Source organism: the organism of the source record quoted next, unplaced genomic scaffold (assembly GCF_019419815.1).
Source record: "Pyrus x bretschneideri cultivar Hongxiangsu unplaced genomic scaffold, Pyrus_bretschneideri_v1 Contig20, whole genome shotgun sequence".
Classification (NCBI taxonomy): Eukaryota; Viridiplantae; Streptophyta; class Magnoliopsida; order Rosales; family Rosaceae; genus Pyrus; species Pyrus x bretschneideri.
In genome coordinates this window covers 5,762,888-5,785,134 of record NW_025999502.1, presented here as the reverse complement: position 1 = coordinate 5,785,134, position 22,247 = coordinate 5,762,888, and the positions used below count along the sequence as shown (strand labels likewise).

General features: G+C 36.2%; 2 protein-coding genes, 1 long non-coding RNA gene and 1 pseudogene across 3 annotated transcripts; 3 read left to right on the top strand and 1 right to left on the bottom strand.

The window, feature by feature from the left end:
* The first annotated feature begins 2,581 nt into the window (after nucleotides 1-2,581).
* On the top strand, nucleotides 2,582-3,235 carry LOC125477062. The gene has a single exon (XM_048583830.1). The coding sequence runs from the start codon at nucleotides 2,582-2,584 to the stop codon at nucleotides 3,233-3,235; it is 654 nt and encodes a 217-aa protein (XP_048439787.1).
* Nucleotides 3,236-9,986: 6,751 nt separating this feature from the next.
* LOC103945469 lies at nucleotides 9,987-11,077 on the bottom strand (annotated as a pseudogene).
* A 1,781-nt stretch (nucleotides 11,078-12,858) lies between these two features.
* Nucleotides 12,859-15,349, top strand: LOC125477113. Its single transcript, XR_007258311.1, has 4 exons — nucleotides 12,859-14,070; nucleotides 14,583-14,659; nucleotides 14,811-14,902; nucleotides 14,982-15,349. It is a non-coding gene; the product is annotated as an uncharacterized LOC125477113 (long non-coding RNA).
* A 2,399-nt stretch (nucleotides 15,350-17,748) lies between these two features.
* LOC103945422 (ketol-acid reductoisomerase, chloroplastic) lies at nucleotides 17,749-22,118 on the top strand. The gene is given in 11 exon segments (XM_009355992.3): nucleotides 17,749-17,930; nucleotides 18,308-18,400; nucleotides 18,698-18,763; nucleotides 18,878-18,947; nucleotides 18,950-19,017; nucleotides 19,658-19,885; nucleotides 19,961-20,078; nucleotides 20,180-20,319; nucleotides 20,435-20,602; nucleotides 20,756-20,911; nucleotides 21,516-22,118. Coding segments are annotated over 11 exon segments (1,566 nt in total). The 5' UTR covers nucleotides 17,749-17,837; the 3' UTR covers nucleotides 21,882-22,118.
* The last annotated feature ends 129 nt before the right edge of the window (nucleotides 22,119-22,247 follow it).

Genomic DNA, 22,247 nt, shown 5'->3' with positions numbered 1-22,247 from the left:
GCTCTGCGATTTATATACTACTCGAGGTGGTAGAGACAATGGTGTTTATAGCAATTTCAGTGCCCCGAATAATGATCTGCGTGGTACGTGCCTTAGAAAATATGTTGATATAGACCTGTAAGATTATTATTAGTAAATTGACCTTTCATTTAATTTGGGACCTGATGCTTTCCTTTTGTCCTTGTGTGCGTAATATACTTGTTCGCATTGTGTTCTGAAATGTACTCGTGGATCCTCAGCCATCTTGGATTTTTATTTGAGGATGGTTTGATAATCATTATTTCATCTTTAGTTTAGTTTTTATTTATTTGAAATATGAAAACCGAAGTCTTATTTGGTAAATACTTAAAATCTTCAATTGAAGTAAAAAGTTTTGAGAGAGTAACTGGAGTCTTACTATTGAGAAAGTTCCTAATAGACCTGATAATTTCTTACACAATTAGATAACCCGATCTGAAATGACATGAGAATGATGAGTTTGGGTTAACATGTTAGCTAATTGGATACGGGTCACTGACAGGGTTCTTAACAGGTTTATCCACTGGTAGGTAACCCATTTCAATCCGATAGGAAAATGTTTGTTTGATAATTTTAAACTACCAAAATACCTTACTAGAAGAGGCATAGTATTTAATCTCACATAAGTCAGATTAAAAATTCCAATGCACATTAAAAATACCAAAGCACAATAAAAAAATTCGTAGTAATTAATCACAAGTATGAAAATGTGATGCAATATGCAAATGCTAGTGACTCTGCATCCTCTACGCTTTGACGATGGGTACATTGTTATTTGGATTTTTAAAATCCTAGAAACCCTTGTGAACAGTGTGTTTCAGGCAATGTGTTTCGAGGAGTTTAGAATAAATAAAAATTCATAATATTGAATGTAAAAGTCTGAAAAATGTGAAAAGAATATACAAACACTCATGATTGCATCCTTTACACTTAGGCGATGATTACATCTATGTGTTCCTATGCACATCCGTGCTTGTATATCAATTTGAGAACAAGTGTAAAGGCGGAGCCAAAATTTTATAATAATTGAGTCATAATTTTTGCCAAAAAGACTTCATTGGATCATTTTGTTGAGCTTCTGGTGGGTACCTGCCAAAATATGTCAGTAGTTTATCGCTTTTTGCCAAGGAATATCAAGTGAGGCGTTTTATCAAATACTTGTTGTATACCATAAGGTCGCATACAAGAAATAGGAGAAGAAAGACAAAAGAAAGAAAGAAGAAAATCTACAAATAACTGTACAAGGGTTGCACAAAAGAAGCATCAATTTGTAATTCAGTATTTTTGACTTATTCTTTTAGTTTACTGCAAGGGGTGTACTATCCACACATCCTATTTTACTTCTCACACACCCCTTGATAATTTCTGTCCGTTGATCTTTTTCAATTCATCCGATCCGACGACTGAAAGTTAAAAAGGTGTGTGAGAAGTAAAATAGGGTGTATGGATATCACAACCCTTGCTTGCAATTATGTTTAGGGGTCATATGCAAATATACAAATAAGTATGCATTATGATTTTAAAGCTATTGGGGTTATGAGCAACCAATAACCCCATGTTAGCTCCGCCACATAGTGGAATCATTTTTTTTTCCCAACGGGGCATGTTAGAGATGTATAACTCTCTTTGAAGATGGTAAAAAGGAATTTGAGGCTGCATATAGTGCCTTTATCCATGCATGGACATCTTGTATGATTGCTATGAAGATGTTACCAGTGGTAGGGAGATCCGCAATGTTGTCTTGGCTGGTCGTCGATTTTACGTAAGTTCCAGTGAGAATGTAACATAGCAAACATAAGCAATTGTTAGTGTTGAATATAGCTGTTAGTAGTGTGTGCCATGTCAGCATAGGATGTTAGGCTGTTAGTATTTGGAGTGCCATGTCAGCATAAGCGGTTAGAGAGTTTGTTGGAAATTGGTTATGTTAGTTAGCTTTGTAGTTTGGGTGCTAAGTCTCTAGAGCTTTGTATAACAGACTAAGCTATGCAAATGTAATTCATTCAGCATTCATCAATACAAAAATCAAAACTTTCTCATCTGTTTTGTCTCTAAAGATTCTTTCATTTGTTTTTCAAGTGTTCTTCGGAAGTCTTGAGTTTTCAGCATAGCTTTAGAATGGTTATCATGGTATCATTTGCCGACGGTTTCTATTTTTAGGTTGTTTGTTCGGCTGTGATCTGATCATTGGTTGCTGATCTCCGATGGGCTTTTCCGATCAAGAAATGGTGATTCAGGTTTCGTTTCTATCTCATGCACTTCATATGTTTGTCTATATGTCGCAATGAAAATTTCTTGTATGCAAGTTTGTCTGTTAAGGCTAATAGCCAATTTCTGCAAGATTGTTGAAGGAATACAAAGGCCGATTGCCATTTCTTTCTGTTTGAAAGATTAGCTCTTGATTGATTTGAGATTTGTTCACTCGATAAAGGTCAATTGCCAAGAGTGTGTTGATTGCAACAATCAAAAGTCTAGTAATTGATTGAATTGTGTAAAGATTTTGTGTTCTTGAGTAGATATCGCGTTCAGTATTATTAAAATCGAGAGTCTTTTGGGCATGATTACTATGAAGTTACAAGAAGATAATTTCATTAAATGGAATTATCAGTTTCAATCTGTCCTTCGAGGATATGATCTTTTTGATTTCTTTGATGGAAAGTCACAATGCCCGCCAAAGTTTTGTATTACTCCTGAAGTTGGAGTGATAAAGGAAATTTCCATAGCGTACAAAGAGTGGGTTAAGATTGATGTGTCTTTGTTAAGTTTGCTCATTGCCACTCTTTCAAATGAAGCCATAGACTATGTTATTAGTTGCAAAAATTCTCATGAAGCATGGAAATGTCTACAAGAACGTTATGCATCTGTGTATGTGGTCAAAATTAATCAGCTTAAGACTGAATTTCACACGATACAAAAAGGGTCTGATTCAATGGATAAATATTTGTTGCGATTGAAGGGGTTTAAAGATCAATTAGTGGTTGCAGGGGAAAAGATCATTGAAAATGATTTGGTAATTGCTGCCTTATCTGGGTTACCACCAACATCTGAGATGATAAAGACAATAATCCTTGCCAGAGAAACATCAATTTCAATGATAGATTTCAACTTCTGGGTGCTAAAGCAAGTATTGAGTCCAGAGTACACAGTTTATCTCAATCCATTTCTGCAATATCTGTTTAAGATATTCTTCACACCCACAAGGGCAATATTAAAGCTATGAGAATGGTGAAAGCTCAAACTCACAAAGGTTAAAAGGAAATAATTTTAATGATGGATATGGAGATGGGAGTTTTAATGGACGATCTGGTTATGGAAGTAATAGAGGCAAGAACTTTCAACAGAATTTTCACCAAAGGCCAAATTACAACAATTTCAATAATAGAAGAAATAATGGAGGAGGCAACAACTTCAGGTTTTATTCTAACTTGGGAAACAGATCTGATTCTGGCTTTAATTTCTCTCATGATAATGGAAAATGCCAGCAGTTCAGTGGGTCTTAGAATTCTTTAAATGGAAGCAAACAAGTCAATTCTTGGAATGGAAACACTAATTACAAGTCTCCTATATCTCCTGAGTGTCAGATATGTTAAAGAAAGGGTCACACATCACCTAAATGCTATTACAGAATTGATAATGCTCAACCCTCTGGAGGATTTGTGTCATGTCAAATTTGTGGCAAGAAAGGACACATTGCATTGGAGTGTTTTCACAGGAACAACTTCTCATATCAAGGTTCTCCACCTCCTGTCAATTGTAGGAATGACTGCTCAAGGTTCAAATACAACAAATGGTACAAATGGTGTCCAGAACATTCATGATTTTGCTTCAGCTGATACATGGGTAGTTGATACAAGTGCTACTCACTATATGACATCAAACTTAGATGTCTTGAACAGTCTTGTTCCTTATAATGGTGATGCCAAAATAACTGTTGGCAGTGGAGAATGTTTGCCAGTTTCAAATATTGGTTCATTTATCATTCAAACTTCATAGCATGATTTATTTTTACACAATGTCTTACATGTGCCCAAATTACTATGAATTTGCTATATGTCAAGAAATTGTGTAGAGATAATGGATGTTGGTTCATTTGTGATGATTTGGTTTTCTTTATACAGGATAAGGCAACTGGGATGGTGTTGTACCAAGGAAATAGTGATGATGGAGAGCTGTTCTAGATTCCAATTAATGTGTTTTCAAAGTCTTTTGGTGCAAAGCTTGGAAGTAGTGCTACCTTTGTTGGAAAGAAGATTAAGAGCTCAGTTTGGCATAAAAAGTTGGGTCACCCATTTGAAGAAGTATTACATAACATGATGAATATTGCTGAGATACCAGTTGTAACAGATTCATGTCCATCACTATGTTCTACATGTATTCATGGAAAAATGAGTAGACTACCTTTTTCATGTAAAACAATATAGATCAAGTGTTGTATTTGAGAAGATCCATTCAGATGTATGGGGACCCTCACTAGCGAAGTCTATAGAAGGTTTTAGATATTACATGAGTTTTGTTGATGATTGTTCCAGATTTGTATGGATTTTCCCAATGATGAATAAATTTGATGCTTTTTCAATATTTTGCAACTTCTTTGCATTCATTGCTACACAGTTTAATGCTACTGTTAAGTATTTTCAATCAAATGGTGGGGGTGAATATATGAGTAAAAAGTTTCATAAATTCATAAATAGTAAAGGCATTGTTCATCTCACTTCTTGTCCACACACACCACAACAGAATGGCCTAGCTAAGAGAAAACATAGGCATGTTGTGGAGACAGCTATCAATTTGATGTTAGATGCAAAACTAGCAAATTATTTTTGGTATTAGAGTTGTTCCCATGCTGCTTTTCTGATAAATAGAATGCCTTGCAAGAATTTAGGTATGAAATCTCCTTATCAGGTTCTGTTCAAATGTAATCTTGATATTCATTCATTAAAAGTTTTTGGAACAGTTGTCTATCCTCTTCTCAGACTTTTTAATGAGAACAAATTACAACCAAGATCAATACAATGTGTATTTTTGGGATTTGCTACTAGGTATAAGGAGGTAATGTGCTACAACATTCAAACAAAAAAGTTTATCATCTTCAGAAATGTAATTGATGATGAAATTGTTTTTCCATTGAGGCAAGTATGTGATACTCATGGTTCAAGGGAAACATAGAAAAGTTCAATTGCTCATGTAATTGTACAAGTCAATGTACCAAGATGAATATCTCAGAATACACATGCATCAAATCATGTTTCCAGAAGCAGTCATTCTGTTAGTGACAGAAATGCAAATTCAAAGAACAGTGCCTTAGTTTCAGAAAGAAGAGATATATTAGTGTCTAAAATGAGTCAATCTTCAGGTACTGATGACAGAAGCAGTTATTCTGTTAATGAAAGAAATGCAAATTCAGAGAATAGTGACTTTGTTCCAAATAACAGTGATTAACATGTGTCAGAATTAAATGACAACAGTTTGCAGTTACATCATACAAATCATCACTCTTCTTCTCCTTCAGGTAGAACATCAATGTTGCATGTCCACTCAACCACTCAACTTGATGTAATTTTTCCACTTTCACCTACTCTTAAACCATATCTTTCTGCTCCTGATTTTACACATTCCATGACCACTAGATTAAAAAGTGGTGCTATTGACAGAAAGAATTATGCTGCTTTGCTAGTCTCATTTCCTGAACTTCATTCTTTAAAAATTATTGAGGAAGATCCATTCACTAGTGGATATTCATTCTTATATGAAATACTTGATATAAAATAACCATCATCTTTTAGAAGGGCATCAACAATCCCACAATGGCAAGTAGCAATGCAGGAAGAGTATGATTCATTAAGAGCTCAGGGAACTTGGGTTTTGGTTCCATCTCCAAAAGATCGAGCTATAGGTAGAAGCAAGTGGTCTATAAAGTAAAGAAGAATCCAGATGGTACAATCTCAAGATATAAAGCACGACTTGTTTCTTAGGGGTTTTCTCAAGAACATGGCATTGATTATATGGACACTTTTAGTCTTATTGTTCGACACACTGCAGTAATGATTGTTTTAGCTTTGGCTACTATGAATCACTAGAATCTTAGATAATTGGACATTAAAAATGCCTTTGTTCATGGGGATTTACAAGAGGAAGTATACATGAAGCAGCCTTAAAGATTTGTTGATGCATCTCATCCCACATATGTCTACAAACTTGTTAAATCATTATATGGTTTGAAACAAGCTCCGAGAGCTTGGAATTCAAAATTCACAACCTATCTAGGAGCATTGGGATTCTGTGCCTCAACTTCTACTACTAATTTGTTTATGTAACAAGATGAGTCTGATATAATCATCCTCTTATTATATGTTGATGACATCATATTAACTGGCTCTAATTCTGAGAAGATACAATGGGTGATTCAAGAGCTATCTGCAATGTTTGATTTAAAAGATATGGGCAAGCTCACATATTTTTTTTGGGCCTACAAATTTAATACAAGGACAATAGTGATATTTTTGTAAATCAGTCTAAATATATCAAGGATTTGATTCATAAAGTTGGTATGGAGACATGTAAACCAACTCAAACTCCATGTAAACCACACCATCAATTGCTGGAATTAGAAGGTACTTTGTTGATAGATCCAACCTTGTATAGGAGTATAGTAGGCTCTTTGCAATACTTGACTTTTAGTAGGCCAAACATTGCCTATGCAGTGAATACTGTTTGTTAGTTCCTGTCATCACTTACTGAATTTCATTTTGGAGTTGTGAAAGGGATCCTCAAATACTTACAAGGGACAATGGATACTGGAGTCTTATATTCTGCATCAACACTACCTCAATTAAATGCTTTCTCAGACTTTGATTGGGTAGCTGATTTGAACACAAAGAGGTCGGTTACTGGTTCTGTTGTGTTCTTAGGTAATAATCCTATCTCATGACAATCTAAGAAGCAAACCTCAGTTTCTCGAAGTTCTACTAAGGCTGAATACAAAGCACTTGCACATATTGCTGCTGATATAGCTTGGGTGAGGAATATACTGAAGGATTTGGGAGTTTTCTTGTCTCATCCACCAAGTATTCACTATGATAATATGTCTGCAATTTCTCTCAGTGCTAATCTAGCATTCCATTCTAGAATAAAACTTCTGGATACTAATTATCATTTGGTTCATAAATGTGTTCAACAAGGAGATTTTGAGGTTTTGTATATTCCCACTGAAGATCAAATTGCAAACATCTTGACAAAAGGGTTACATTGTCCATCATTTGTTAAACACTTTTACAATCTTAAGCTAGGAAATCCTAGTTGACATTGAAGGGGGGATGTTGAATATAGTTGTTAGTAGTGTGTGCCATGTCAACATCTGATGTTCGGCTATTAGTATTTGGAGTGCCATGTCAGCATAAGTTGTTAGAGAGTTTATTGGAAATTGGTTGTGTTATGGAGTCGCTGGATTCTTTGAATCCTTTTATGCATGCACGGGGAGTTTCTTTCATGGTTGATAATTGTTCAACAATAGCTCGGTTGAGATCAAGGAAGTATGCTCCACGATTTGATTACATCCTTACTCAGCATGCCTTAGTTTATGTGGATAATGGTGCACCCATCAACTGAGACATCATCAGCAACTTCATGTCATATCTAATGCACGAAGCCATCAAAGTATACGCCGAACTGAGACCTACAATTGATATTTTAGTAACTGCTGATGCAGACTTTGTGCGACTGTAGTTGCATCAGAGCAACTAAAATTCAAAGAACTTACTGCCTGAGTTGGCCCATGGAGTTCCGTTTGGCTTCATACTTGAGGTGTGCCGTAGTTTGTCCTAGTTTATTCTGTTTTTACTTATCATGTGTACTTCATCACATTGCAAGTTCCGTTTAACGTTGAATGTTGTATTATGATTATGCGGTGGTAACAAGTAGTTAAAATATTTGAGTCAAACATACGTAATGAATTTGCTGATGTGAAATATAGTTAATAGGTTTTATTCGAGTAAAAATCTTATATCGGGTTTTATGTGTAAAAAATTAAGTTTCAAAGGCTAAAGTCATATTTTCAGAAATATTAACAATGTTCGTGGTTCTTTCGAAGGTCTGTTTATTGGTTTATACATGCCCCTTGAAGCCATTTCACAATTTTTGCAATTCTAAAAGTGGTATTCTTTTTTGGATAAAATCTGAGACACAATAATATATGACTTATATGACACAGATATATTGTCACAATGGCATATTGCGCCATTAAAATGAAGACGTGGAACTAGAAACAGGTTGATTAGCAAGCCTTCATAGCCAGTTATATTGGCTGTATGAGGGGCTTGGGTGTTACATGTATCGTCTAACACCGGTATAGTTCTAATTCCTTGTGGAGCTAATCACATGGTTTTGACTGATGAACTCAAAAGCACGGTCAAGGTAGACACCACCACAACTTAGGTCTTCACCGTGGATATCACAATCAACCACTTGTTGCTCGGACAAAGTTAATTGACCATTTGTAAGTTGATTAGTAATTCCTTCAACAGCTTCGATGGCTGCAAAAGCCCAACAGCTACCTGAATGGATGTTGATTGCAATCTTTTAATGAGTCGGAGGGCAATGCTACACAGACCATATATTGTTTTGGTCACTGGTTGACCATGATGGAGAATAAATGTGTGCTTTTGGTGTTCTAATTTAATCTTTTATATCAAATCTAAAAGTGTGTGTTTGGGCCCAAAATAATATTATTGGGCCGAGCGTAGGTTTATGTTCGACCCAAAGCTTTTCCAAATGTACTATGGGCTGCCTAGTGGTCCTGGGTCGTTCAGTGAAGGTGGTCGAGTCTTATTGCAAGAATGAGTGATTTGGATGAACGGATAGGTCGAAGTCCCAATACGATAAGAGGTTCTAATGCAATATGGATTCTTGGCCGGCAATGAATACGGCTTAAAAAAGGGGGTGAGTTCAAAGTCCTAATAAGAGTAGGATTGGTCGAGATAAAGTTGGATCAGAATAAGAAGTCCTAATCTGAATGTGGTTTCAACTTGATCTTAAGAGGATTTGTTTCTATAAATAGAGAGCAAAGTGCACAATTCGAGTCTCTCTCCAATTCGACTTACAACTGCCCTGCGCAAACCTCTCAAACATCTTAAGATTTTTTATTTTCTTTTTTCGCTGACACATCTTCAATTTCGATAAACAGCAATGTTGCCGTAGAATCAGTCGACCGAGGAGCACCTTCAGTTTGGATAAATAACACTGTGTCGAGGTCGACTGGTTACCTATCTAAGTCTCGGTCGAGAAGGGTTTCCGAATCCTTATTGGCAGAGGTCATCTTATTAGCCTTCCCGGCGAAGTAAGGTGTTATGAGTTATGACATTCGGCACATTGAACGCCGAGTGATTTTATGATTGGATACTCACAAGTGAGTTTCAGAGTTCGGCATTCTGACGGCCGAACCACATTTACCATCAAGACATACATCTCCTTTGAGTACTTGTGTCCATATAGTCTGGTGTCGATTCGACGTGCTTATACTCTCACGAATATAATCACTGTGACCGAATCCGGTGCCGATAATTCGTGAACTTCGGAGAACTAGCAGCCTTGTCTTCAGGCTCGAGAATCCAAAGGCCGAGACTTGTTCCTTCCTCGGCCACAATCGCAAGATCAAGAAGTCAGCAATGCGCTCAACGCAACATCAATAAATTGTACTCCTCGGCTAGGCTTGGCCGATGAGTTGGCACGCCCCGCATCAACCGAAGGAAGTAGTTAGCTCATTAGGTACTCGGCCTGCACGCCACGTATGCTTTGTAATTTTTAGGGTCAACAGTGTGTTATCATGATTTCTTGAGAATCGTATCACCAAGGAAGTGAGTCTCTTAAATTAAGATGAGAAATACCCAACAATTATCTTATAAATATTTTACACACACAGGTTGATACATATCATACTGCCTACAAGGCATATAGCTAGTAGGCATTGATTTAATTAACTAAGCTATGGGGTAAGAGGCAGACATAGCGATCCCACAAAGTCCTTCAGCTGCAGCAAACATCTCTTTGCATTCTCATGTACCCAGCTTCGCCCCATTCTGCACCCCACGAGTTCTTAACTAGCCAATACTTAGTCCCATCGTCACTCACACCATAACCAACAACAGTAACATCGTGGTCAAGACTCGTTCCACAAGTTCCAGTGAAAACACCACTTGAATAGAATTGGAAGTCAGAACCACTAGCATCAATGGCAACGGAAACCGGTTGATGAGCAATAGCGGTTAGAAGGGCCTTTTCACTATTTACAGGCACGTCCTCAAAGCCAGTTATCTTGGCTGCAATGCTGGCTTCCTTCTTGGTATTACATGTACCATCAACAACGTTGTAGGGGTAATTAGCTTATGCGCTAATCCTGTGATTTTGTCGGATGAACTGAAACGCATCGTCCATCAAGCCACCCTCACAACCTTGGTCTTCCCCAGTGGTGTCACAATCAACGAGCTCCTGCTCAGACAAAGAGATCAATTTACCAGTTGTAAGTTGTGTAATTCCTTCGGTGGCGACCACTGCTGAAAAAGCCCAACAACATCCTGTATTTTGATTTGAATCAAAAGTAATTAAAGTAAGGAACAAATAAAAATGAATATATATATATATAGTGTCTCTCTAAATTAATGACAAGACGTTTATGTACTTATCGCATTTGGTCCTTAACGGGCGTTACAGCTCCTTTCTCCAATCCATTGTTGCTGGTAAAGCTGCAGTCACATTTTCATATTTGAAAGAAATTGTCTTTGTGGAACACTCATGTCCCTTGAATCCATTTCTTGAGGCTTTGAACTCTTCATTTGTAAGGGCCTGCAAATTGATTGACAATTAATTTGTAAGGTTTGTTTGCATTCTTATTAGAAGATTCTATAAACGTCATATTTTCCTTGAATATCTTCAAACGAGTCTCCTTCTCATTGATGTAGTTATATATGCGGCCGTAACGAGCCAATCATTGCTCGTATCTCCCGTACATTGATAACATGATGATCAAGGCCGGGTACATACATTTCCACACCTCCATGTTAAGAAACTCCATGGTAGCTAGCTAGCGTTTTAGAGAGGAAGCTAGGGTTGGATAAAGTAAAAATATGATGATGAGCAGACATACATAAATGGTAGACTTGCTCTGCAGTTTATATACTAATTAAGGTGGTACAGAGAGTGGCGTTTTTTGCTATTTCAGTGTTCCAAAAAATGATCATAGCATGGTACGTGCCTTAAAAAATATGTTTGATGCTTGTTCATATTGACGGAAAATGATCCGGCGAGGATTTTTTTCCTAGGAATTCTAGGATCCTGTGATCATGACCGTTTATTATACATTGTGTGATCAGTTTTCGTTAAGTACTATTTATATTTAATTTTAAATTTTAAAATAATTTCTAACCGTACGATATACGATGAATGATTACGATCACGGGATCTCTTAGATCCCCAAGAAAAGGATCCAGCGAGGATCCTTTTCCTTCATTGACCTTCATTTAATTTGGGGCCTTTGTCCTTTGGGTGCTTAATATACTTGTTTATATTGGGTTTTGAAATATGTACGTCGATAATCAACCATGTTGGATTTACTTACTCAAATGGCAGTTTAATAATTATTTCATTTTTAGTTTTGTTTTTACTTATTTGCGGCTTTGTTTTCACTTATTTAAAATTTGATGAAAATTAAAATCTCATTTAATAACTATTTTCAATTTTCAGTTGTTAAAAAATGAAAACTGAAAATGAAAAAGTGAAATAGAAAAGTTAGTTTAAACCATCATAAGAATATTTTATGAATAACCCAAGTAATGCGATACTTACCATTTATTTGTATTATACCCTTAATAAAGGTAGGGTTCACCAATATATATAGATCTAATTTCTATTAGAGAGATGATATAAATAATAGTACAAATACATAATAAGAATAATATTATTTGAAGAACCCATTTTTTTTCTAATTTTCAATGTAAACTCATTGATCATCCTTCCGCCTCAACAAACATTCCACGCGAGGAGGATGAGTCAGCCCATATTTACTACCATAATTAATCAAATCTTTTCTTGTACCTATTTTACCCCTTCCAATGAGCTGTTGCGGGACTTCTTTGAGAGGTATAGGCACAAGATCCCGCCTAGAGTTTGCATGAGATGAGTGAAGGAAGGAAGCAATCATGAACCGTGCAGTGAAACCATAAAAGCTAGGAAGAGAGCCATCAAATTCTATCATTAGGGAGATAATCCACTCCGGAACCAAACCCTCCGGATCCTCCTTCTTCGATCTTCTTTATTTTCTGCAGTTTTGCTTCTGCTTCTTCTTCTTCAATTATGCGTTTTCTTCTTCATTTTTTTTTTTTTGTTTGTTTATAGAGAAACTTCTACAAGCTCAGTTTTATAGAACCACAATCGTTGGCGACTATTACGTCAACATTGCTGGTAACCAATGCCAGCGAGGCACAATGCCAACTCCAGGGAAGCACGACACTGACTCCGGAAAAGCCACGATGCGGCCTTTAAAGAAGAAGGATCTGGAGAGGATCCTCTCTCCTATCCTTACTGCTTTGTGTAGGGTTTATTCTGTTTTCACTTATCAACTTCATCACCATGGACAGAGCTAGTGTAGGCCTAGAGAGCGGATGCGCCCAATCATTTAATTAAAAAACAAAATATTTGCATTCTAATTCTCAATTACCAGCCCAAATTAAACTACAATTAAAAAAATTTGATAGACAACTAAATTAAGTTTTGTCTCAATCGTTAACATCATCTTATATCTGATTGATTCTTTGTTGGTTTGTGCATCTAAGAGCTCTTAATGATTTTTTTTTTTTTTTGTCTTCTTTTGCGCATGTAAGAGTGTACATAGAGTTCGCAATACATGCATATTTTTTCGTTGTTCTGGAATTTTTATGTTCCTATAAATTTTTCATGCGTTTGTGAATTCTAAACAAATGCTGATGTAACAAATAATCACAGTGGACAAAATTATTGGCTTATACGCGCTAATGAACCATGGCAGCCTTTCAGCTGCCGCCCAAGGATTTTTTTAATAATGATGTTGTTAAAGCGATTACATGTTCTATCAAGTATGTTTTATATATAGTTGTGGTTGCCCATGTTGGCCACGCGTCTTTCATCCTTAATCTATCTACCTCGGCTGTCTTCTTCTTCACTTTACCTTTGGCTTTCGTTTTGAGGCTTTGCTAATCTATGCTTTTGCTATCTTTGTCTTACCCTTTGTTTTTCACAAATCCTTCGTTCCTCTTAAATATTGAGTTTGACTCAGATGTAGAAATGAGGCTTTATTATTATTATTATTTTTTACTTTTCTGGGTTTGTAACTGCATTTGTAAAATCCAGTATAGTTTTCTAAGTTCGTTAGAGTTGATGGTAATTTTTTTAACAGGTTTTGGCAAATCTCAATAATTGTGGTTTCCGGCTATTTCTTCCTACCTTTGGACGCGCTTTGTCCTCAAGGTAACTGACTTAAACTTCTGCATTTATTTATTAAAAGTGTAATTGTACGGTCTTAAGTTTTGTAACTGCATTGTAAAATCCAGTATAGTTTTTACAAAATCCTTTCAACATTTAATTAACAGAGCAGCATTCACAATTTCAACCAAAATTTCAAAAGCCACAAGGTACACTTACATTTAAAAATTCATAAAAAATGAAAATTGAAATTAGAAGTCTGAATATAGCTGGTCCTGGACAAATACTCGTCGAAAATATCTTCAAGGGACCAAGAAAACACATCATCACTTATCAGTGGAACGACGTTTCAGTCTTTTTCTTCTCTGAAGCCTCCATAATCTTGATTTACCTTTTTGGTAGAATTCTTCGTTTAAATTTCCAAGGTCTAGGACAAATTTTCTCTTAAAGTTATGGGTACTTTGGATATGATTTCATTTTATCTAAATTATTCATTTAATTTCTGAGATGTTATATCAAAATCTCTAGATTAACTCATACTCATTAGGCCTTGCAGATTTACGAAGTAGGGGATTGAGCTGTTAAGAAAAACTAAGCGCTAAAAAGTTTCAAGTAAGCTCAAAAGTTTTGTCCATCTTTGTAAGCTCTTCATTTTTCTCCATTTGTTATTATTTTATGTTTTCTGATTGAATTCTTTTGGATTCCTTGAGTTAGTTAGCTAAAACTACAAATGGGTGTGTTAAATTTTGTTTCCATTAGGCATAGATGAAATGAAAGATATAAGGCAAATATGTGGGACAACAACTGCAAGAACGAAGGGATAATCAGAAAAAAGAAGACAAGATTGGTCAATAAAAACAAAACATCATCCTTACTATTTTTTTGGAATTGTTTCTTTTTAACTGAATTTTTTTTTTGGTCCCTACCACTGAAATCTGAGTTATGCTACTATTAATTGCTGCTGAAAACTGACTTTAGGTATTAATTTTTTACATTTCAAGTTTATGTTTGATTCCATTCAAATTAAATAATGTAGTTTATCTTGATATGAATTTTCTCTACTACAATAGTTAAGGATTTTAGTTTTTGATTTAGCATCGAATTTCTGTTAATTTGACCTGCAGGTGGCTATGATACGGAGGAGAAGCTGCAAGAGCTTATGATCTTGCTTTAAGAACTTCGTCTACTCATATAACTTTCCGTTAGGGTTCAAACTCTTATAATTTTATGATTTTGTAAAAGCTTTTTAGTAGTAGAAGTTTTATTCTCTTGGTCCTTTTGCAGTTGCATTATTACACTATACAACTTGAGTAGACAAAAAAATATGAATCATCATATGATTTTTTGTTTAGGACATTGCTGCTGAATATGTGAAGAAGAAGCATTGCTCAACCAAGAAGCCCTATTCAAGGTCCATCTCCACCGCAACCTAGCTCTTGACTGTGTAAGTTCAGTATAATAATCATCCTTTTACTTGATAGATGTGTTCGGTATAATATAATATTTTCCCCATCTGTTAATAGGGTTTCGGAGTTCACTAAAATCCCTTCAAATTCGCTTCAGTTTTGATGAGAAGATGAGGCAAAGGTAGATGGTGCTGCTCTTGGTGTGACCAAGGAAGTTCTCGCGTTCGTCGGGAATATCTCTATATGCATCCGGAGACTTTGCTCGATTTCCAACGACGACGAAGATTCAAATGGTGTACTCTGCTTCAATTTGTCCATTTCTTTGTGTAATTCAATTCAATGTGCTTTGTTTTCATGAAACTAAATACATAGTAGTGATACTAATATTCAATTCTCTGGACGCATGTGCTTCTCTTTGTAATATAGCACATTCGATGAATAAAAAAGTTGTAGATTTGCACATTCGATAAAACATCCTTTCTTCCTTTGCCAACAAGCCGAATAATTATGAACTGCCAATCCTTTTACCAATATTTTTGCCAATTATTTTTTGCTTTTTCAGTCTTCTAATTTAGACTAAAAATTTAAAATTCTAGAGTGTAGTTTCAATCATAAAACATAGTTAATTGAGGTCTTCATTAAGTCAGATATTAACAGGTTTCAGAACTCCTATAGTCGAAAATGCGGTGTGGACAACCTGAATTTGTATGGCATTGAGAGCCTATAATGTCATAATTTAGTCACATGTTCAGCAGATCATTCTTCAAATAACTTTGATAAACTTTGTCATCAGTAAATTTATTTTGAAATCACTTTGATCTTAAAGATGACATTTGGATATCCCCAGTAACATTTTCCTTTGGTAGCTCAAATCATCTCATATCATCAAGTGGAGCTGCATGCATGTTTGCATATTTATATAGTCATCAAGTGGTTACAGCTCATGTCGCAGTTTGCTTCACAAACATCTAAGCTTTGCTTCCACATGGTATATTTGAGGACATATCTACATCTTAATTTTTGCTTTTGTCTGATTTCTGCAAGTTTGAGGGTTGGGTATAAATAAAATGCAAACCTTTGCATGAGTAAAACACATTTTGCTTTGATCATCTGGGTGCTTTTTTTATGATCATCTGTTTTCGGGTTTCGACGGTGGAAGATTGCATATTGTGTTTTTTGTCTGTTTAAAGCGTTATCTGATGCTAAATTTGTTTTAGTTAATTGTTTGGTAATTTAGAATTGGGTTTATGGGTTGAATTCAGTTTTAGAACTATAATTGAGGTAGATTAATGCTCTGATCATGAAGGAGTAGATGGCTATTGAGTTTCTGTGAATGGAGAGTTGAGATGAAAAGCATACTGAGCTTGATGATGAGTTGCCGACAGATAGCAGCCCTGTAATTGATTGGAGTTTAGAGCGAGTTCATTGAACTCTTCAGTTCAAACCCATAGAAATCTATGAACTCCGCACCAGAATCCAATGACCATGATATGAACACTCGGACACTTATATATAAGTTACTGTAAATATGTTAGTCATTGTAAATGTGGTTGTAAATAGATTTTCACATTTTGTAAATAGAGTTGCTTATGAAAGGTGTTTAGTACTTTTTGAATGTTTTATACAGTTTAAAAACCCGCAACATCTCGCGAATACTATTGCTAGTGAAAAACTAAAATAGAAAAGTTAGTTTAAACCATCATAAGAACATTTTATGAATAACCCAGAGTAATGATATACTTACTATTTATTTATATTATACCTTTAATAGAGATAGAGTCCATCAACATATATGGATTCCAACATTATTAAAAAAATAATATAAATAATAATCCAAATAAATGGTAAGAATAATATTATTCGAAAGAACCCATTTTTTCTTTTTCTAATTTTCAATGTAAACTCATTGATCATCATTCCGCCTCAGCACATATTCCATGCTAGGAGGATGAGTCAGCTTATATTTACTACCACAATTAATCAAATATTTTCTTGTGCCTATTTTACCCTTTCCAATGAGCTGTTTCAGGACTTATTTGAGAGGTATAGGCACACGATCCCGCCTAGAGTTTGCATGAGATGAGTGAAGGAAGGAAGCAATCATGAACCGTGCAGCGAAACTGCCAAAGCTAGGAAGAGAGCCATCAAATTCTATCGTTAGGGAGAGAATCATCTCCAAAACCAAACCCTCCAGATTCTCCTTCTTCGATCTTCTTTCTTTTCTACAGTTTGCTTTTGCTTTTTCTTCTTTAACAATCCTTCTTCTTCAATTCTATGTTTTCTTCTTCATTTTTTTGGTTTGTTTATAAAGAAACTTCAACACGTTCAGTTTTATAGAACCATGATCGTCGACGACTATTATGTAGACATAGTCAGTTAGACATAGTCAGTAACAAACACTAGCGAGGCACAACGCCAACTCTAGGGAAGCACGATGCTGACTCCGGGAAAGCCACGACGCTGACTCGGCCTTTAAAGAAGAAGGATCCAGAGGGTTTGGGTCCGAAAGGTTCCTCTCTCCTATCCTTACTACTTTGTGTAGGGTTTACTTTATTTTGTTTTCACTTGTCATGTGTACTTAATCACCATGGACAGAGCTAGGGTAGGCCTAGGGGGCGAATGCCCCTACTCATTTAAAAAAAAAAGGAAAATAAAATTGTTTGCGTTCTAATTCCCAATTACCAACCTTAATTAAACTACAATTAAAAAAATTAGTAGGCAACTAAATTGAGTTTATCATTTTGCATCCCCAGTGGCCCACTTGATGACAATATTGTGCATCCTGTTTTTCTAACTCTAGGTAACTAATCCTCACAAAACTATCCCACCACGACAAAGCAATTATTGTCCTCATCTTCTCCATGTTTTTCCTCCCCTTTCATTCAATCAAAACTCAATTGAATTTGGAGTTTCATAGACAGTCGGAGTTCAAGCAATCAATAATCAAAATTATTGCCCTCATCCCACCACGGCATGGTGTCAATGCCGTCCATTAAGCCCCCTCCTCTGGATTTCGAGACCTCTGTTTTCACCAAGGAGAAGATCAACCTCGCTGGTCACAACGAGGTCGCTCCTTCTCTCGCTCTCACTATCTGTCTATTTGTACAAACACATTTATGATATTGCTTAGTTAATTTACAAATTGAGTTGATGGGTTTTGCTTGGATTTGAATAAATGGGTTGGGGAAAGAGAAGGGAAGCTTTTTATACTGCCTGATAGCTTTTGTGCATATTCTCCGTACTTATCTTTAACAAACAAACAATAGAAGGGTTGGAATGGAAAAGGAGGCCAAAGTGTTCAGTGATTTTCCGCCGATTTATGCGAATTCATGTAAACTGTATTGATTTGTTGTAACCATATGCATATTGCTAATAATGATTGAGAAAGATTTCCATTTGGATTTTTTGATTGTTGTGTGTGGTGGGTTTGATGCTGACTGCAGTATATTGTGAGAGGAGGAAGGGATCTGTTCCATTTGCTGCCCGATGCTTTCAAGGGTATTAAGCAGATTGGTGTTATCGGTTGGGGTTCTCAGGTGAATGAACTTTCTCTCATATATTTTATCTATTTGTTAAATGGTTAGTTTATTGAATATCATGCTTAGTATTTGGGTCTGCATTGGTTCTTAGGTTTGCTGTCTGTTTCTGTATTCATACGGTTGTTCTCTAAGCCAATAGATTCGTTATGGTAATCCAGTATTAATTGAGAGGGGGTGGTTACGTATTGTAATTCTTTTCCGTGCTTTTTTTACTGTTGTAGAATGTGAATGTAAATTGTTTTTCTGTCTCAGTCACTATATGTTATTTGGGTCTTTAACCTATCTTTTCCTCAGGGACCTGCTCAAGCTCAGAATCTAAGAGATTCTCTGGTTGAAGCAAAGTCTGACATTGTTGTCAAGGTAAATGCTTTTCTGTTTACACTAAAATATATTTCATATGAAAAAAAGATATGGTTACTGACTTATTTTTCAATGTCTTGCGGTTAACTAATTTAACTTGTTGTGACTTTACAGATTGGACTCAGGAAGGGTTCTCGTTCTTTTGCTGAAGCTCGTGCAGCTGGTTTCACTGAGGAGAATGGGACTTTGGGGATATATGGGAAACAATCTCAAGCAGTGATCTCGTGTTGCTACTAATCTCTGATTCTGCACAGGTCTGTCAATTGCACTTTTGGTTATTGTATTTCTGCAAGTATTGGCTGTAACTTGTAGTTGCAGCAGCGCTTCTATTTCTGCTAAAATGATTTTGGGTCTGCTAATCCATTTATCATTTTCAACCATGTCTTATCTTCTTATCCCTGGATACTGACTTTTCATACTTACTAATAATTCACTTTGGAAAATAGGTTAATAAAGACTGAAGTACTGATAATCCAATTACTATATTGTTTTGTTTTTTCTTTGATGTAATATCGCGAACTATATGTGCTGAAAGTTGTTGAATGATGGTGTTAATAAGCAAGTATCTTTTAAGTTCTCTACCATGTGAGTTCTTAACAAGTCATTTGTTAGCATTAAACCAGAGTGGTATTAGGCTATCTGCATGTAATTGTCATCTCATGAATATCTTCATAATTAGGCATGATTTTGTTTTGCTGGTCGGAAATTATTTGCTGCCATGCTAGCCTAAGTAACGTTTGCTTGGTGAAGTTTCACTTTGTTGAGAATCAGGCCATATTACAGAAAGTAATCTCTATTGGAATGAAGTCGTGAGTGTGTGGGTGATCGAGCCTGTTTTCTGGCTACCCTAAGAAGCATCTTTCTGAAAGGATTTAACTTTGTCTCATGTTGCAGGCCGATAATTATGATAAAATATTTTCACACATGAAACCAAATAGTATACTTGGTCTTTCCCATGGTTTTCTTCTAGGGCATTTGCAGTCAGTGGGACTTGACTTTCCCAAGAACTTCAGTGTAATTGCTGTATGTCCCAAGGGGATGGGTCCATCTGTAAGGAGACTTTATGTCCAAGGCAAAGAGATAAATGGTGCAGGAATTAATTCCAGTTTTGCAGTCCACCAGGTCAGCTCTCTCTCTCTCTGACTAAATATTTTCTGGCCCAATATCCTGGATACTAAATGTGCTGTGTTTGTACAGGATGTTGATGGTAGAGCCACAGATGTGGCCCTGGGATGGTCAGTTGCCCTTGGTTCTCCTTTCACATTTGCCACTACACTAGAGCAGGAATACAAAAGTGACATCTTTGGTGAACGAGGTATGTTTTATTCGCTACATCGTAACTTTCTTTCTTTTTTCTTTGCTTATGCTTTGAATCCAGTAAAGTTGATATCTCATCTCTTCTTCTCTGCTTTGTAGGCATATTACTTGGTGCTGTTCATGGAATTGTGGAGTCCCTGTTTAGAATGTACACTGAAAATGGAATGAGTGAGGATTTGGCTTATAAAAACACTGTTGAATGTATAACTGGAATTGTGTCAAGGACCATCTCGACTAAGGTACTGCCCACACATGAATTTCATTATTTGTAGTTTACATCTGTGTGTTCCTTGCACGTCTGTGCTTGTCAATTTAAGAACAAGTGGTCATTGTTTTTATTATTTTTCCCAACAGGGAATGTTAGAGATTTACAACTCTTTGTCTGAAGATGGCAAAAAGGAATTTGAGGCTGCATATAGCGCCTCATTTTATCCATGCATGGACATCTTGTATGAATGCTATGAAGATGTTGCCAGTGGCAGCGAGATCCGCAGTGTTGTCTTGGCCGGTCGTCGCTTTTATGTATGTTCTCCATCTGTTTTCAATTGGTGAAAGCCCAAATTTTGATTATTGTTGTTTAGAAGTACATGATTCTCAGAGTCATAGTTCTTTTAATACTTTAAGTAAACGAATATTAATGTCATGCAATTGATAATGAACATACCTTTGTTGCAGGAGAAGGAGGGTCTGCCTGCATTCCCAATGGGTAAAATTGATCAGACCCGCATGTGGAAAGTCGGTGAGCGTGTCAGATCAACAAGGCCAGCTGGTGATCTAGGCCCATTACACCCTTTCACTGCGGGTGTTTTTGTTGCCTTAATGATGGCGCAGGTACGAGCCTAACCCCTTCAGAATGGGTGAGAATGTGACATTGCAAAAGAAGAAATTAGCTTCCAACAAGCAATTGTTCCGAGTTGCTTACACATGAATGGGATTTTTCCGAGTTGCTTAACTTGCCAAAATTAATAACGTTCGTCGTTGACTTTATATTGACACCAGACTAAGTTAATTAAACAGTCCGAATAGCAATTGTGTGCCTAAAAATATTAAAATATTGGCAACAAAAGATTGGTATATGAAAATAGTTTGATGTTTTTACTTTTCTCTGATTAAGATGCATATCAGGTTTAGACCTATAGTTAAGAATGTGGATTTTGTAAAGGGTTATTTTTCTGTCTATGTATCTACTCAAAATCATGAAACATCTACTTCAAATATATATTTTAGGTCATCAACTAAACAATGAACACGCGTATTGTTTCGTAATGCAAATTATAGGTTTCTTTCTATCAATTGAACCTTCAGATCCTTGGAACATAAATGCTGTGATGTTATTTTATCTTTGTCGTAAATGTAATAGAAATAAATGATTTTGTTAGTAACTGGGGATAATTTCTTCTGCATTTGATTTTAATTGCTTTTTATTAATTTTCAGATCGAAGTATTGAGGAAGAAAGGACATTCATATTCGGAGATCATTAATGAAAGTGTTATTGAGTCGGTGGATTCTTTGAATCCTTTTATGCACGCACGGGGAGTTTCTTTCATGGTTGATAACTGTTCAACAACAGCTCGGTTGGGATCAAGGAAATGGGCTCCACGATTTGATTACATCCTTACTCAGCAGGCCTTAGTTTCTGTGGACAATGGTGCACCCATCAACCGAGACCTCATCAGCAACTTCATGTCCGATCCAGTGCATGGAGCCATCAAAGTATGTGCCGAACTGAGACCTACAGTTGACATTTCAGTGACTGCTGATGCAGATTTTGTGCGACCAGAGTTGCGTCAGAGCAACTAAAACTCGAAGAACCTACTGCCTGAGCTGGCCTATGAATTCCGTTTGTCTCCATATTTAAGGTGTGCCGTACTTTGTCCTAGTTTGTTCTGTTTTTACTGATCATGTGTACTTCATCACATTGCAAGTTGTGTTTAACGCTGAATGTTGTGTTGTGATTTTGCGGTAGTACGAAGTAGTTAAAATATTAATAATGTTACTGCGGATGGTGGTTCCTTAGAAGGTCTGGTTATTGGTTTACGGATGTAGTTTTCAATTTTTGTAACCTGAGTAATTCCTTCTACGGCTCCCGCTGCTGCAAAAGCCCAACAGCTGCCTGAATGGATGTTTGAAAGCAATTCTTTTGATTAGTGGGAGGGCAATGCTAAC